Source organism: Populus alba, chromosome 14 (assembly GCF_005239225.2).
Source record: "Populus alba chromosome 14, ASM523922v2, whole genome shotgun sequence".
NCBI lineage: Eukaryota > Viridiplantae > Streptophyta > Magnoliopsida > Malpighiales > Salicaceae > Populus > Populus alba.
Window position 1 is genome coordinate 11,003,612 of NC_133297.1, and position 17,920 is coordinate 11,021,531.

Below are 17,920 nucleotides of genomic sequence, written 5' to 3' on the forward strand. Positions count from 1 at the left end.
TTTTTTGTTTAAATTAATATTTTTAAATGATTTTAATATTCCAGTTTTATTTTATTTTTTCAAGAATGAAAGATTTTCATTAATTTGGTCATAACTTTACAAGAAGGGCAAATCCCATTACACAACTTTACAAGAAGGGGCAAGCCCACGGCAGCATCAACCGGTCACTGGCTGCCAATTGCTACAAATATAGTGAAATTCAGGGTTAACTATCCCTGTTCTGGCTGAGGAGGGAGGAGAAGAGAGGAGGAAAAAACAACTAGACACAAAATTTAATCTTTAGATAGGCCTCCTCCGCCGGCGCTGTCAGGTCTGAGTTCCATTATGTCAGCAAAAAGAATTAGAAACCACATCTTTCATGAATCCATCAAGACACCCGAGAATCTAATCTCTCTGTCCATCTGTGATACTGGACTCCGTAATGCTCTTGATATTGCAACTCGTGGTGGGCTAGTGGCAAGCAGCAAAACTCCTGAACTTGCGTGCACAACCGCTGCGATGCTTCTCAGGCCTGCATTTCACCTGAGGAAATTTAGGCACTTCTGACAGGCTAAGGACTTGAATCTGTCTCCTCTTTTTCTCTGTGATCACAGGAAAACAAAAACATTAGAACAACATACTTGGATCTTAATTACAGTGCAAAAGAGATCGAAGGAAACATGAATAAGAGAGAGAAAGAAGTCACTAACCTTTTCCAATATTCTCATAACTTTCTTGTAGTTTCCTTTTTGCCGAATTAATCCTCAGCTCAAATGAGACTTTGTCATCAACAATTGCAGCTTTTGTTGATGTCTTCTTATTGGGCTCAATAGTTTCAGCTTTTGTTGATGTCTTCTTATCGGACTCGATATTTTCAGTTCTTGTTTCAGTATTTGTATCTTTAGGAGCGTTGTCCCTGTGCTTATAGACCTGCTCTAAAACCTTCATGTCCTTGCCCTTGCCATGCTTTTTCTGCATGATCTGCACCGCATTGAGGTTTCCGGATGATCCTTGAACTCTTTCCGCACCTGATCAATACGAAACAAATCAAGTTAGTTGAAACAAAAACCATGATCAAATATGATCGGATCAAGTACGTAGACGGTCAGACAAGTAGGACTCACATTTATGATCACCCTCAAATCCACTGAAAAACACTTGTTCGGACAGGTCAAAAAAGGAAGCTTCAGCAGCCATGAAATCTTCCTCGTCGAAAGGAGGGCAGGCAAGCCCCACATCTTCTTCCACCAAGTCTTTTGTGTTCTGATCAGCCACCATTGAAGACACAGTGGATGAATTCTCCATGCTTATGTAATAATCTCAGACTCTCAGTAGTGCTGCAATGAGAAAATATTAAAGCATGTCAAATACTCATGCTACTCTGTTTTGGAAAGAAATCAAGGCTTCCATATATGCAACATATCTACTCATCCAAAAATAGGGCTAACATGATATAATTTTTCCTTTATCCAAAACTAGGGCAACTGAACACAACTGAGGAAATCACAACCAAATTTCACTGAACCTAATTCCCAATCCTCAATGTAACCCTAATCATGGCACGTAAATTGTAAATAATAAAAAAAAAAAAAACAGAGAGAGAGAGGAGTACTTACTTGTAAACGCAAGATAGAAAAGATAAAGAATAATAGAAGCAGGCATTGCTTAAATATATAGTGATCAAAGTAGCTCAGTCATGAGGTCCGAATTCATAAAGGAAAAGGCTTGGATTTCAAACTCTTAAGAAATGGCGGTTTCCGAGTTGGTAAAGGATGTGTTAGTATGGCTCGTCGTCCGTTACGTTCTTTATTTCTTCTTATTTTAAACCAGTTGGACCAAGCCTCCCTGGCCCAGGCCCGCTAAGCCCTCGAGTCCATGACTCCATGTGCCTGGACACAAATTATTTTTTTAAGAAAATCTTTTTTTTAGGCTCTATCAAAAATACTACTTAATTTTGACATCGGAAACTAAAATATTATTTTTTTTATTAATTGAAATTAATTTTATTTTAATATATATATATATATATATATATAAGCAGACTTTTACCGTGGATTGAGAGTAATATTACTGTATTTAAGCAGTGTTTTTTGTTAAAATTTTCCTTTGAAGTCGCGAGATGGAAAAAAAAAAAAAACTTCTCTCTTTTATGTGTTTCTTTCTGCACCACATTTCCTTTTTTTTTCTTTTCTTTTCTTTTCTGCACCTAAACTGAAATCTTTCTAGTCAGCACCTTCAACAAGATCGGGAAAAGGAAGAACAAAGGCAGATAGAAGAAGAGGAAGAAAATGAGTGGTTTTGACACGTGGGTTGCTTACGTGCAATTAGAGGAAACGTTGTTATATCATTCAGTTCGTTTTGGCATCTGTTTTATTTTTAAAAAGTATATGAAAATAAGATTGTATTTGTGTTTTTTAAAAATAAATTTTTTTATTTTTTAAAAATATAATATTTTATATATATTTTGAATGTTTTAATGTGCTAATTTTAAAAATTATTTTTAAAAAATAAAAAAAAACATCTTGATATATTTCGACATGAAAAATATTTTAAAAAATAATTACAGTTATATTTTTAAATATCATTTAAACAGCATATTCATGGTGATTCTATCTGGTTGGATACAGGTTTGATTTTCTTTTTTATTACTCTCTTCTCCACTTCAATTTGTGTGTTGCCCCTGAATAAATGACAGTTGTACCTTCTTCTTTTTTATTCAAATTTTGTCCATATTTTTTAGTTTTAATTTTTTTATTTGAAAAAATAATTTTAAATTATAAATTATTTTTTTATTTTATCCTCATTTAATTGTTTTCAAATTTTTCTTGTTCTTTTCACATATATATATATATATATATATATATATATATTATTTTAGATGATTTATATATTTCTTTTTGTTATTCCCGCTTTATTTTTTTGTTAAGTTAGGTTTAATTTTTATTTTTTATCATAATATTATACTCCATGTCGCAAGTTTCGTAGATAACATATCCAAGTCAATTCAACATGTCTTTGTCTAGTATATTTTTTATCATCTAATATACTGTAATTTAAATATTTTAAAAAGTATTTCGGTGAATATTAATTAAATTTTTAACTTCCTAACATTTTTGTATTTTCTTAAGGTTAAAAAATGATTGGTCATGTGGTTTATTGTGAATTAAAAACTAATGAAGTACATAAAGTTGTATTCAAATAATGGAATTGAAAAAAATAAAATGTAGTGACTGAATTATAAGCTATGCAAATTATAGGGACTGAACAATAATAAATGCAAAAATACACCGTAAATGAGCCGCAAAACGTGAGTTTATGGATAATGAATTTTCAAAAGCGAAAAGTTAAGTTGTTTTAGTGTTTTTAATAATTTGTTAAAAAAAAAACATGTCTTATCACCTCGGCTTGGACTAGGAAGACGTACCGTACTCACAGGATGTGTTCAGGTGAATGTGTGTGAAACGTGTTTTCTAATAATTTAATTTTTTTTTTATTGTTTTGATATATTGATGTTAGAAATAATTTATAAAAAATAAAAATATATTATTTTGATGTATTTTTAAGTAAAAAAAATATAAAAATAATTTTTTTAAGCACATTATCACCAAAAAAAAATATACTGCTTTAAAAGCAAGAGAAATCTAGAGAGATTTTGAAGAAAATTTTGTTGAAAAAAAGGAGTGGCAGTGTTACCTGACTAGAGGTGTAACGAGAGAAGTTACATATTTTAAAGCTTGACCCATTCTCATTTGCAAAATATTATCCGCAATGGCTCAGTTCCCAACCTGGTTTTCACGTCTCATGGTTTTTATTTCTAATAGCCCACAAGCTTCAAAATACATCTTATAAAGTTAGGTACTAGCTGCTATAATATGATTTATCTCTGAACATTCTTATTTTAATGTGGGATGTTGTTTATGTATTGTTTTTATTTATGATTTTTCAAAGTAAATGAAGTTAAGAAAAAAATAATCTTTTTTTTTTACCATAAATTTTATAGATGAAACTCCCCAATCTTCTGTTAACAAATAAAGAATTTAGGTGGAAGATGCCTTCCCATCTTCTTTTTTTTAAATTCTCAAAAACTAAATTCATGGATGAAACTTGATAAACTACAACAAAAGGTTTACATTATCGTAAAAAATATAGTTAAAGGCACTAAAATCAGAAATTTTAAAAAATTAGATCCCGTTTATTTTTGCATTTTAAAAATATATTTAAAAAAATTTAAATTTTTATTCATTTTAAATTAATATTTTATTAATATTTTTAAATCATTTTGATATACCGATATCAAAAATAAATTTTAAAAAAATAAAAAATATATTATTTTAATATATTTTTAAATAAAAAATATTTTAAAAATATCCAAAATTATATTCTAAAATTACCCTTAGTCAGCCATCTCTTCAGTTTATGTAAACAATACGGATTCCGGAACCCAAGGCAGGGCGCGATGGGCTAAGCCTAAGAGGAGCCATGGATAAGCGAAGCCGAGCCCCAAGCGCGCGAATGAAGGGTTGAATGGTCAACACTTCAACCTCCTAGCACCCTGTTCAACCAACCGTTCATAGTGCTAGGCTACGCAAAACCGCACGGACACCACTCGTCTCATCTTTCTCTGTCGCTCTCTCGTATTCTTGTGGCGTCCCTCTCTCTCGTAAAAACCTAGCCAATCAAGGAGGAGGATAGCACTGGAAAAAAAAAGAGAAGACCTCTCTCTCTCCTTCTCTATTTATCGCTTTAATTATCTATCCGTTTCTCTCTTTTCCTCTCTCGTCGCTTCCTTGCTTTGCTTGCGCGTTTGACACACCAAGCATCCTTCACTCTTAATTTAAGTGGTGCTCGTTTCTATTCAAGGTATTTTTTCCGTTCAATTATTTAGGGTTTTTCCTATTTCCAATTCGAAAGACCTATCTCTTATTTTTTTATCTCAATCTTTACATGTCTGGCTTTTCGATTTTTGCACCACGGGTTGCATTGTTCGATGAGGATGATTTATTTTAATTTCGGATTCTTTATCTATAAAATGTTGTATTGAATTCAAATATTGAATTTCTAGATTCTATATACTATTTTTTCCAATTATCAATGCATTATAGAACTTTGAACTTGTTTATTAATCGACTATTTAACTAATATTTGAAGTAATTTTGTTTTTTGCTTGTGGATAATTACACAGGTATACTTAAAACATGTTGCTTTAATCTTCCACTGAGGATAGGATTGATTGTTGACATCTTTTGCTGTGCTGAATGGCGGCTGATCAACGAAGAAAACGGCTTAATGGTGCCAGCCTTGCTGGTTGTAGTTCCCGGGAGCCGTACAGAATGAAAAAGAATAAATCGAAGAATGGTTTGAATGCAAAATCTCTTATTTCTCTTGAGTGGGATGGCAACAGAAAGAAGGTTGTTGCCAAAAAGGAGCAGATTGGCATTAGTCAGAGAGATTTGATGCCATTTGTTGATTCTGTTCTCCACTATCATAATCCTTTGGCAGATGTTTTTGCTGTTCCTCGAGAGATTTTTGAGCTGCAGAATTTGGCAGAGGTCCTTTCCTACGAGGTGACTATAACTTGTGATCATTGTTTGTAATTATTTCATATGCATATTTTTTCCTTGCTTATGTTTTTATTTTTTTAATGCCTCTATGTGGAACCTTATGCAGACTTGGCAGAATCATTTATCGGAAGATGAGAGAAACCTTCTTATGCAGTTTCTACCAACAGGACTAGGCACGGAAGAAGTTGTGGAAGCATTGCTTGCTGGGGACAACTTTCATTTTGGAAATCCATTGCTTAGATGGTAAGTATTGGTATTTGATAATTGTTTTTTTTTTTTTTTTTTTTTTTTGGGGGGGGGGGGGGGATCAACCACACAATGTCTTCTGAACTCATCTTGTTTGGGCTTGAGCATATATAAGAAACAAAATTCGTACTCGTGCTTTTTGGCCGTGCAGAATTTTCTTTCCTGTTGCTGATTTTTTAGAGAAATACTGTCATGTTCTGAGTTTTTAACACTATATAAAGCTGCCTGACAGTGGCAGCATGGAGTGGTTTGAATCTTTTGTGTTGTGGTATCAAGTTTGTTGATTCTCGGTGCTTTATCTTTATTATACAGGGGTTTTCATATCTTATAACTGCCTTGCCTGTTCTTGATTTCCGGCATGACACTGATATGTTTGGGTTTCCTAGTATCAGAAAATTTGAAATAAAAAACTAGGAACTCTGTTGTGTTTTCTCCTGAAGCTGTACATTTTTATGAACATACGATCTTGTTTCAAAGTTTGATTAGACTATTTATGTGGAAAATGTTGTTGCAGGGGTGCTTCACTTTGCTCTGGTAATCTTCACCCTGATGTAGTTCTTTCTCAGGAACAGCATCTAAAGGCTGATAAAAAGGCATTCTACTCCAAGTTACAGGATTATCACATTGAGTAAGGCATACTTCTCTGATTTTGTTTCATGATTTAACTAAGCCGTTTAGGCGATGTGTGTTCCCTGTGTTAACAATGTTTGCTTAATTTATTGGTTTTCTGCTTGTGGCAGCATGATAACATATTTGCAGAAGTTGAAGGACACGTGGGAAAGCAGCAAGGATCCAGAAAATGAAATTTTGCAGAATATATGGAGGTTTGTACCTGCTGCATGCTGTACCTTGTATGTAAAGTCTCTGTATTATGCGCAAGCGAAGCAAAACATTGCACTGGCAGAGCCATCTTCCTCAACTGTTTTGCCTTTATCATGATTAACTACTCATTCCTAGACTCTACAAAATGTCATACTCAATAGTGTAGTAATGGGAAAGAAGATTTTGATCCCATACTGTGCATTAAGGTGAAAAAAAAAAAACTGAGAGCTGTACAGTTGTGGAATGTCATGCAAGTTGGTGGAAACTTGAACTATTTTTTCTACTGGATTTGTGAAGCTGGTTAATAATTAGTGGGGGATTTCTGTTGTGTAAAATAGCAAATGTTTCAATTCACCTGATTATAATTAGTTGTTCGACTTTGCATTTGATATTTGTAGAGTTTATGCAGCAGTTTCTTCTTATCATAGAGTCTCTTATCAAGTTAATGAGGCTCTTGGACTTCTTCATATGATAGTTATGTTCACATTTGGACATTATTTTTTTTAAGGAGGTCAAGAAGTGATGCAGACAAAAAAATTTCCCCTTGCGATATTGAGTCTAAATTTCATAGCACTGGGGAGAATGAGTCGGCGACATCCGGATCCTGCTCCTTGGTTGCAGAAGAGAAAACATCTAGCAGCGATACTCAGAACTCTCCTGTAACAAAGAGTGGAGAGGTTCAGAAAAGGTAATTAAGCTTTCCTCAGCTAGTCTTCCTTGCCATGCATTTGATTGTTATTTCTTGAAGTTTTCCAAGGTTTAATTAAGTGAGATTTTTTCATTTTCTAAACCAACACCTCTTCTATCCATGAAATATAATCTAAAAATTCATTGTATTTCTCTCATTACAGGTCCCTGCTTGTAAAGGTTCAATACCTCTATTGTTGTGTTCATCAATCTTTGAAAGACAAACATTGTGAAGATACAAGTATAAAAAAAGGATAAAAAGATGTCTTTGTTATTTTTAGATATCTTGCTTTTCAGAGCTTCTAAAAATTTGAAAGGATAACCAAAATCTGAACTCTGTTTGAGGATCACTACTAGATTCCTGTATCACTCTCCCCCAGAACAATATCAATTAGCTGATTTGGTTTGAGACATGTCTCTTCTGATTTACTATCTTCTGATAACCTTCTTAAAGAAGCCCACTTATCCTTCTGAGACTATGCCTCTACAGGCTCATGTTGGAACCCTGTTTTGATTATCATGATTGTTGCTAACATTAGCTTCATTATATTCTTTCATGGAGGGTGGAGACCTAAAAGCCTTCTGTATTCTTGTGCTTTTGTTCTCCCAATAAAATTCATAGTATCCACCCCCTTCAACAACACCATCCTTCAAGATAAGTAAATAATATATTGAGATGCCTGTAGCTCCTGTATTTGCTTTTGGAAAGTGCTGGTTGGTTTGATGCAGACATTCTGGGCTTAATATCTTTTTCTTAATGTTATTCTGAGCTTTATGATTTATTTCTCCCTTTTTGGTGCAATGCTGCTACTATCTTTAGCAGGTTGCAATTTGCAGTGGCCTTGCCTCTTTTCCAAAAAATAATTACATAATGGCAGGAGATCTTTTAGATCTTATGTTGCACCATTTGTGTTGCATTCCCTGCACGATTGTGTAAGAATCTCACTAGTTGCCTTTGGTGTCAGGATTTGTGAGAAAGGCTCCATGAAGGAGAAACTGAGAAAGTCATTGGTTGCTTCAGATGATGCAAGACCTGGAAAAGGAGACAAGCTACACAAGCGCAACATCCACCATAGTGACGGTGCAAAATATATGTCATACTTAAAGGTTGGCATCTTTGGTATTTCTTAGTTTGTATGAAGTACTTTAGTATTTATTCTTTACCTTAATGGCAGGATTCATCCATCATAAAATTCTCCTGTTTGTCAAGTTTTACGTGTCTACACTTTTAACCCTTCATGCTTAGGTGACCACCACAATCAATATTTAGCTAAAGTAGTAACCAAGTCAAGTGATAATAATCTCTCTCTCCTGCATATAACTATAAGGTTAGAAATTTGCAAAATGTTGGAAATGTGGAAAATACATGTGATTCTTCTCCTCATCTTGTTTTTAATTTTTTCTCTCTTTAAGATTTGCTAATAACCTGTATTTGATATCAGATAAGCAAGAAGCAGCACCAACTTGTTAAGATCATGAAGCAGTCTGGTAAAAGCATTCAATCTAAGTCTCTTAACTGTGTGTTAGGTGACCTTGATACTTTGCATGTACAACCATATGAAGAATTCGTGAAAGAGGAACAGAAGAAGTTGCAGGAGCATTGGTTAGTTTTATATTGTTGGACTACACTTTCTTTTTACGGGCACAAAAATGTTTGATTTCTTCTCTCAAAATATGATTTTGTTTTATGTAGGATGCAATTGGCAAACAAAGATCTTCCTGTAGCACATGCAATCTGGAGAGAGAGACAGTTTCAGAGACAGGAGATAACCAAATCTTTGGAGGAAGAGATAGAAGGCCAATTAAAATATCCAGTGGAGGTCTGATATTCTGGCCTTTTGTGTAATTTTCCTTTTGCCCTGACCAGTGGCTCTTATCATTTTTGTTGCATGTCCAGTTCAGCAGAATCTGTATGACAGTGAAATCCTAGAAATCTTCCCTGTTCTATATTTAACTTGTTTGGTTCCTGAACCAGCATCTGGAGAAAGATGGTCATGAGACTCTGCTTCAGGATCAGAGCAATCAATGTGCAGACCAACACGACACCAACACGGAGGTTTAATTCGCTGTCCTAATATCAATCCCCCCGCCCTTTTATCATCTGCTTACCATCAGAACCTGTTTAACCCAATTCTCATTGTTGAACGATGGTTGAATTCTTCCATACTTGATTCTAAGTTTGGCTTTTTTGTCATTGTTTTTTCAGGATCAGCAGGAACAGAACCATGAAATTTTGTTTCAGGATCAGCAGGAACAGAACCATGAAATTATGCTTCAGGATCAGCATGATGAGAACAATGAAATTGTGGTTCAGGATCAGCAGAACAGAACCATGAAATTATGCTTCAGGATCAGCATGATCAGAACAATGAAATTGTGCTTCAGGATCAGCATGATCATGGATCAAGAAACGAAGAATCCAGCATTTCTGATTATGGAGATTCTGGTTCAGGCTCCCAGCAGAATCAGTCCCCGCATCATCTTTCCTCCCTCTCTGTTTGCCAGGATCTTAATCCTATAGATATGAATATGGAAAATAATCATGTCCATTTGAACGCTAATTCAGATGAAGCTTCTCCACATGTATCTGAGTACTCAGGGACCATGCACGTTGCAGACGCTTCCATTGATCAGGGAGTTCCTTTCTCTTCTGGTGGAGATGTCTGGTCAGCAGTTAGCATACCCAACTCATATTATGATTCCACTGCAAATCATGAATACGCATCTACTGGTAGATTGTCACTGCCACATCAAGTTGATGAAGAACAATGCTCCCAGTTGATTGATTTGGAATCTGAAGTGCGTGAAGAGGAAACTGGAAAAGATTTGTTGCACAGACAATCTGATGATGGTTCTTTCAGTTCTTACCCAAACCATGACCGTAGTGGGTTGCTTCAATCTTTGTTCAAAGGTCAGGTAACGATACCCTACCATAATGAACAAAAGCCAACTGGGTTAGATTTTCAATCACCAAATGATGTTATAATGCAAGATGGTCAGTATACAGGGCATATCCAGGGGCAGCTTCAGTCCTCGCTGTCACTTGAACAGAGACAGAAGAATCACATTGAGGATTACATGCAACAAAATATATCAGAGGACATTTATTCTGAGGGAGGATTCTTGATTCCAAGACAAGGACATGCTCCACTAGTCAATCTGCAAGAATGGAATGTCAATCCTGTTCGCATGCCAGCACGGCTCCAATCCCATCCAAATGATGATGGTTTGTTAACCCAGAACTGGTTCTCTGGGGAGCATCAAGTTCGCGGGGACTGGAATGGTGCAGGTGGTGTTAGTGTCTCAAACCAGAGCATTGGAAGTAATGTAGATCAAAGCCTATTTAGTGTTCTATCCCAGTGTAACCAACTGCATATGGCAAGCCCCATTAACCAATTACATTCAGGTAGCCCCACAAACCAGCGTCCAAATGGTACCATAGATTCAGTGGGCTCTGCTGAGCAGTTTGTGTTGCCGAGGAACCTATGGTAATGGTGAGTGGGTTACCCCCAGGGTCACTAATGCTTTACCGCAACCAGCTCATCCACTCGATTACTTTAGCGGGCGTGACCCTGCTAGTTCCCTGATGCCTGATGATATGGGATGGATGGCTTTGCCGCAGAATTCTGTTTTACATGATCCAATGGGGAAGCCATACTTGAGGTCGTGGAACAGATGAATATCCTTCCCCCCTCATTTTTGGTAGGTGAAGTACAAGGTTATGATCATGAGAAGAAATGCCAGCACAAGATGTGCCTTCATAGGAAATCATGACTTGTTATCTATTATAGGGAATTTTGAACTTATTGCAAGGTTTGCAGAAGTGTAGAAGCTTGTGACAAATTCTGAGATAGGTTTTTGGTACATACTTTATTACGAGAAGCCCAATTCAAGCACCATGTAAATATCCAGATGTTAGATAGGCAGGTGAGAGCAAGGGCAAGGAAGGATCGAAAAAGATTCTGATATCTTCTATCTGGTAGGTAAGTTACACTGCATTTTTTGTTTCCAGTCGCATTTTTTTTCTTTGTTGACCGAGAAACATCTTTCAATAAATTTGGAGGCTGGAGGCTCTCACATCTTTGTTTTTGATTCACCGCTTGATTCTTTCATCGATTGCACGCTCAATCTACTTGCAATCCCTACCTTTCAAGAGTTTTTTTCAAAGGTCCATGCTGTTGTTTTAAAGTAACTTAATGTGTTTGGTGAATTCTTAATGTGTTTGGTGAATTCATGTTTTTAAAAAAAAATTATTTTTTTTTTTTATTTTATGTTTTGGATGTTTATGTATTGATTTTAAAATAATATTTTTAATGTATTTTAACATAACATGGTTTTAACAAAACAAAATGATTTGTTTTGTTTTGACGAAGCATACTTGGGTTTTTTTTGTTTTTAATTTTACAAAGTTCTAAAACATTTTATTTGTTAATTATTAAAAAAACATTTTATTTATTATCAATAAATGCCTCTTTTAATTGAATTGATTTTATCTAACTTAAATTGCTGTGATTTTTTTTTTCCTTTCAAAATATTCTTAATCCTATATTATGTTATTAATTTTTACACAAAAATATGACTTCTTTATGTGAAGAGTTTGTATAGAAATAGAGCATTTTATTCGTGGAGTTTGATTTATTTTTTAAATTTAAAAATAGACAAAGCTATGTTCCATTTATTTTTTTCCTGCCATATTATTTTGAAAAAAAAAAAAAAAAAAGAACTATTGCCTCGGGGTGATTCCCCTGTTGGTTTCACTATTAGAAATTTCAAAATCACATGCCCTCGACAAATACCCTGTGTGATGAGGGTGGAGCATTGAATAATAAATGGTGTTGAATTACCTTATGGTTATTGATATTTTTAGTAATTATATTAAAAATTCGATATTTATATAACTTGATATTATTATTGTACGTTAGTTTTTTAAACATTACATTGTATACCAAAAAAAGATTAATTAATGAGAAATTGAACCTGCTTTGAAAAGTTGATGAGAAAAAATAAAGCTACAGCTTTTTGTTCAAATGTAATATTTTTTCAATTTAAAAAACTGAAAAACTACTTTTCTATTTTTTAAAATTTTATACTAGTTTATAAAATATATTTCAGAGGTTTTTCATAGTTTTTTCAATTGCTTAAAATTGATCTATTAAGTTTTTGATTTGAATGAAATAAAATTGATATTCTACAATTAGATTATTATAAATATAGAATATTAAGGTAATTATTATAAATCATGATTTTAATTTCTTATGAAAAAAATTCATAATCTTGATGTATTCCTTTATTCAGTTTTAGTTTCTACAAATGAATATCTTTAAAAAAATTTCATTGAAAAAAAAATTATGTTAGTGAACACATCGTTAAATGTTTTGGCTTTTTTTTTTTTTTTTTTTCCTGATTAAAGATTGCTTGAGAAAGGAAAATATTGATATCAGTAGAGCCATAATTTATTGACTTCTACTATTGACTTTACTGAAGGTTTTACCGTATATTTGGTATTACAATACAATATGTTTTTTAAAAATAATTTTAATTAAAAATATATTAAATAATATTTTTTTTAAAATCAAGAAATAATTTAAATAACAATTTTTTTTTTTTTAAATTGTGTGGCAAAAACACTCACTTAGTATGAACTTGTCTCTTTGCATGATTCCGCTTGGTACTCGTTGGAGCATGTGGAGCTGGAGGAACAGGAGCATCTTCGATCCTCATTCTTCTCATCCACGCAATAGATGGCGTTTGTATTCAGGTAGAGGAACTTCATCTAGCTGCCATGGAGTCTACTGGAATCTATGTGAAAACAATGATCTCTTGCACGCCTCCATGTATGGACTGGGTTAAGCTTAACTTGAACGGATCCATGAGAACTTCTGCGGCGGTGGTGCTATGCCCTTTGATGCCACTGCTTCTTGGCTTTGAGTTGCTCAGATCAAACACGGTGGATTCTGTGCCTAGCTAGATAGATTAATATATTATTATTTTAATATTTTTTTAATAATAATATATTAAAGACTCAGTTGTTTCCAAGCCGACATGATAATAGTGAAAATATCTTTATGAAAAGACAGAAAAAAAAAACCATCAAGGTTAGTTTTTATTTTTTGACTTTCATGGAGTTTTTTGATTGTTTTATAGTGTATTTTTTTTTTAATGTTTCAGTTAAATATCAAAATGGCAAGTCTCATTTGACATTATAATTATTAAAAAAATTATAACAATCTAAAAAATCAACCCCTAGTTTTAAAACTTCAGTTAAGACGAGTTAGGTTTTGTCTATTCCGATATCGATGATATAAACACGCGCGCGCGCGACACACAATTAACACGGTGACAGGTAGAAATTAAAACAAAAAATAAAATAAAAAGAAAATATCAACATAAAATAAGAGGGCAGGGAAGGGACAGAGATTGTATTTGTTTGTGGAATAATTATTTTTGAAATGTTTTTTTTAAATATTAATATATATATATTTTTAAATTTATTTAAATTAAAAAATCTAAATTTTAATAAAAAAACAAGTTAAAACTAACATAAAAATCAACCCGAAAATCAATCAATCAATGATAGAAAGCAGGGCTGCCATTTGCCGACAGCCATTTCAAATGGTTGCTTGCCACCACAAGGTGAAGTGGGGAAAAAGTAAAACAGGACAAACAAACACAAGGGGACAGGCGGACCTGTTTCTAGTTTTGCCCAGCGTTCATCTCTATACTCTTCGAATTATTTCGATCGAGTCCCTCTACAGTAAAAATCAGAAACTGAAATTTCCTACCGAAAAGGACGGCCTGTTTTACGTTGCTGTTGAGCAGCTGTTTTGATTTTTACATTATTTTTAATTTTTTTAAATATTATCTTGAAATATTTTTAAATACAAATCATTTAAAAGATAAACTCCAATGGCCCAAGCAAGGTGAAGTGTGTGTGAGAAAAACTGGCAAAAATTAATTATCAAAACTGAAAGAAACCGAAACATACCAACCCAAAGAAGAAATAGGAAGCAAAAAAGATCCTTTTCTTTGCTTTTTTTATGCACAGAATCTCCTTAGTCCTTAGCTTGACACTACCTTCTTTCTAAAATACCCCAACACTTGTAGTATATATATACAGGTTAGGGGTGTAAAAACAAGGCAGGTTTTTTTGTTTGTTTGAAGAAGGGTTTGCATTTGTTTTGGTTTTGAGGGGGAAATGGAGAGGAAGAAGAAAGAGGTGATCGAATTGGAAAGGGAATCAGTAATCCCAATTCTGAAACCAAGGCTCATCATGACCTTGGCCAACCTCATTGGTATGTTTCTGTTTCATCTCTTTCCTTAGTTTTTCCTTATTTATATATGGAGTAGAATTATGGGTTGCCTTTGTTTTCTCATTTTTTCTAATAGTTGGGTCCATTAGATTAGATTTCAGTTTGTTTCTGATGCGAAAGCGAAAGAAAGCGAATGTGAATGCGTTTTCCTGTCTAATTTAATCAAGAACAGGAAGAGGGGGTATGAACTCAGCCTTTGCAGGTAACATTTGTCTGATTGAGTCTTTGAAGGTTTTTGCAGAACATGGCACTGACAGGGCGGAGTTTGTAAAACTATGTAAGAGAGTCGAGTACACCATACGAGCTTGGTATCTTCTGCAGTTTGAAGATTTGATGGTACTGGTTATTTTTTCGTTGTGTTTATTCAAACTATGCATCGCAATAACTTCGTCAAATCAAGATGTTTTAACGTTCATATTGTGTCTCCAGCAACTGTATTCTCTCTTTGACCCCGTGTCCGGGGCTAGGGCAAAGAAATTGGGAGCAGCAGAAACTATCTCTACAGAAATTCAGGATGTACTTGAACAGAATTTCCTAACTTACTTTATCTTTTGTTTCCCTTTTTGTTTCTCTTTTTTTCAGGGTATTGCACTTGTTCGTTTCATGTCTTTTTTTTATGTTTCAGGTCAGGTGGGTGGGCGGGCTTGGACATGCATGGAATAAAAACAGGCAACATTAACATAAGAAAAGGATATTAGAGGTTGTAATGGTTAAGAAGGGAATACGGATGGCCTTTTCTTTTGAAAAAGAAAAAAAGCTAGTACATTTTTGAAAAAGAAAAAAAGAAGGGAGTAAGGACTAACAATCAATTCAAGAGAACCAAATTGGGTTATTAAGCAAAGACATGGCTAAGAATCAAAACAAAGATGGGAATAAAATCCACTGTAAACTCTAATTTCGGTACTTGTTCTATAAAAAGGTGATGGATAAGAGCACTTCAAGATAACAAGTGATGACAGAGATTTGAGGTTGCACTCTCTGGACAATATCTTCTAAATCTTCCTATCAAAGTTGATGAATCCAAGGTTTTTGATCTCATGCCTTTAAATAATTTCATTTATAAGAGACGCTTGCTTTTTTTTCAAACATTTTTTTGTGCGCATCCCATGGATATGTTCATTCATCTTTCAAATCTTCCTGTTCCACCATCCTTTTTTTTTGCTGTGCAGCTTGACAAGAAACTTTTGAAGACGTACTTTGCTGATCATCCTCATGAAAACCTCCCAGACTTTTCTGATAAGGTATTGCACTAAATTGAACATAAAACATCATGATCATTTAAAAACCTTTTGCACACGACTGCCTTTGTGAGTATCAATCAACACAAATTTTCCCTGTTCTTGTGTTTGGGAGAAGGGGGATGCAGGGAATAATTTGATGACTGCCATCTCCAGTTATATGATCTCTTTGAGCTATTGTTTCTGTTTGTGGGATTTGTTGGTTTCTGTACATCGCTTTGCACATGCCCTTATCTGTTGGTAGCCTCTTGATACCTGTACAGCATGTGAAATGGTCAAGCTCCTGGTCACATGTCAAAACCTTCGAAAAGCACCAAAAAGATGAAAAAACATTTTGGATAAGCACTAGCAACCGCATTTAACCAAACATTCCCTTATTGTGCTTGCATGCAATTTTTATTCAATATATTTTCCATTGCAACTTCTAAATTTCGTTTTGATTTTTTCTGCACCAGGGCTTGCACTTTGCACTTCACTTCAATTTTAGAAATAATCGATGCAAACTGTGAGAGTTTGGGTTAACTAATATTTCCAAGTCTTATAAAAGCTTAAAAATATCTGAATCAGTTTTGGATAGCTATACCATGAAGAGGGATTGCACTCCTAGTGCCAATTCTTTCATGTGAATTTTGGTCTTAACAATGCATCTTCATTGTTGCGTCTTAAACAGCTGCCATGAGTTTCATTATTATCTTTTACGCTTAATGCTTCACTTTGCTCAAGTTTTGATCACTATCATCCTGGAACATTGCCTTAACCAATTGAATTTACATTCCAGCAATGACATGTTGCAGCAACTTCCTAAATTCTAATACCATTATCTACATGGAGCATAATTTTGTGATTGACTTTGTTGTTGTCTTGGGTTGTGAAATAAAAGATAATTCTAAAACAGTTTCAGTTGTAAGTGTCCAAATATCTTTTCTCTGCTTCTGCCATTTTGCACTATTTTCTTTTCTATATGAGAAATAAAGTCACTGCTTTTGGTACCAGAACCTGTTTCCTGGCCTTGCATAATGTCTGATCAGATGGAAATATTAGCTTTTAAGATCCTCAGATGATGAAGTGACAGGCTCAGTTTAACTCCCCTTAACTCTTCCTCTTTTGTGAAATGAATCATCTTCTTTCTGAAATGCTAGTCCTGGCAAACAGGGAGTCATACTGTAACGAAAAAAATATCCAAAGCAATTTCAGTTTCAAGGATACCTTTTGTTTATCTATTTATGTATTTTGGTAAAACTTTCGATGTAGGGATCTATTCTCCTTAACTTTATTTTATGATTATTGTCAAATAGTTCATTTCAACTTGTTTGTGTCTTTATGAAGGTGATGGCTTTACTGGGTGACATAGGTTAGGGAATTTGATTTCAGTTTTTCCTGATAACTAGAACCTTGATGAATGGTGCAGGTTAAACCACCTGACCAATATTGACCTATGTAATGCAATAAATTCTACAATGTATCAGACTCTGTACCATATTATCGTGGTTGAATGCTCCTCACTGAATTGACATGTATTTAAATGAAAGGCAGATAGGTTTTAAAGTGATAACTACAACACTTAAAATAGTTGTTTTCTTTTCTTATTATATGCCATTCAAGGAATCTAATCTTCATTATCACTTGTTTTAGTACATTATCTTTCGGCGTGGGATTGGAATTGATAAAACAACTGATTATTTTGTCCTGGAGAAAGTGGACATGCTCATTGGACGTCTTTGGGGATCTCTTTTAAGAGTAACTCGGTAAGCAATCTCCTTCCCATGATGTAAAAAATTAATTGTATCTAAGATATGACTGGACATAATTTTAGGGAGTCGAGATCTAAAATAGTTTGCATCTTTTTATATGCAAATGCATGAATGGTATTCACCCATATCAAATGAAATTAAAAAAAGATCATTTTCTTAACAAGCTTTAATTGTTACCAGCAGCACTGGTTGATCAAAAAAAATAGCATGGACATATGCAATTGTTTGCTATTAATGTTCCTAAACTTGAAGTGACTGATGAAAAAGGGACATACAGCATGTGATTTACTTTCATTGAAAATACCGTTCCCTTCATGATTGGCAAT

The 17,920-nt window shown here is 34.1% G+C and overlaps 1 protein-coding gene and 2 long non-coding RNA genes across 3 annotated transcripts; all 3 read left to right on the forward strand.

The window, feature by feature from the left end:
* Nucleotides 1-4,547: 4,547 nt before the first annotated feature.
* On the forward strand, nt 4,548-10,974 carry LOC118041799 (uncharacterized). The gene is made up of 13 exons (XM_073404448.1): nt 4,548-4,839; nt 5,162-5,543; nt 5,647-5,783; nt 6,301-6,414; nt 6,527-6,610; nt 7,117-7,296; nt 8,261-8,402; nt 8,738-8,898; nt 8,989-9,115; nt 9,271-9,351; nt 9,502-9,546; nt 9,618-10,783; nt 10,857-10,974. Exons 2-13 carry the CDS (start codon nt 5,235-5,237, stop codon nt 10,972-10,974), a joined length of 2,664 nt encoding a protein of 887 aa, XP_073260549.1. The 5' UTR covers nt 4,548-4,839; nt 5,162-5,234.
* A 3,265-nt stretch (nt 10,975-14,239) lies between these two features.
* Nucleotides 14,240-15,076, forward strand: LOC140954234 (uncharacterized). The gene is made up of 3 exons (XR_012167928.1): nt 14,240-14,587; nt 14,847-14,941; nt 15,035-15,076. It is a non-coding gene; the product is annotated as an uncharacterized lncRNA (long non-coding RNA).
* A 411-nt stretch (nt 15,077-15,487) lies between these two features.
* On the forward strand, nt 15,488-17,776 carry LOC140954232 (uncharacterized). Its single transcript, XR_012167929.1, has 3 exons — nt 15,488-15,630; nt 15,775-15,846; nt 17,476-17,776. It is a non-coding gene; the product is annotated as an uncharacterized lncRNA (long non-coding RNA).
* The last annotated feature ends 144 nt before the right edge of the window (nt 17,777-17,920 follow it).

Excerpts from the sequence above, each read along its gene's own strand:
- LOC118041799 (XM_073404448.1), top strand. The coding sequence starts at position 5,235 with ATGGCGGCTGATCAACGAAGAAAACGGCTTAATGGTGCCAGCCTTGCT. Across the intron at positions 6,415-6,526 it reads TTACAGGATTATCACATTGA|CATGATAACATATTTGCAGA; the intron begins GTAAGGCATACT and ends TGCTTGTGGCAG. Across the intron at positions 9,547-9,617 it reads TTTTGTTTCAGGATCAGCAG|GAACAGAACCATGAAATTAT; the intron begins GAACAGAACCAT and ends TCAGGATCAGCA.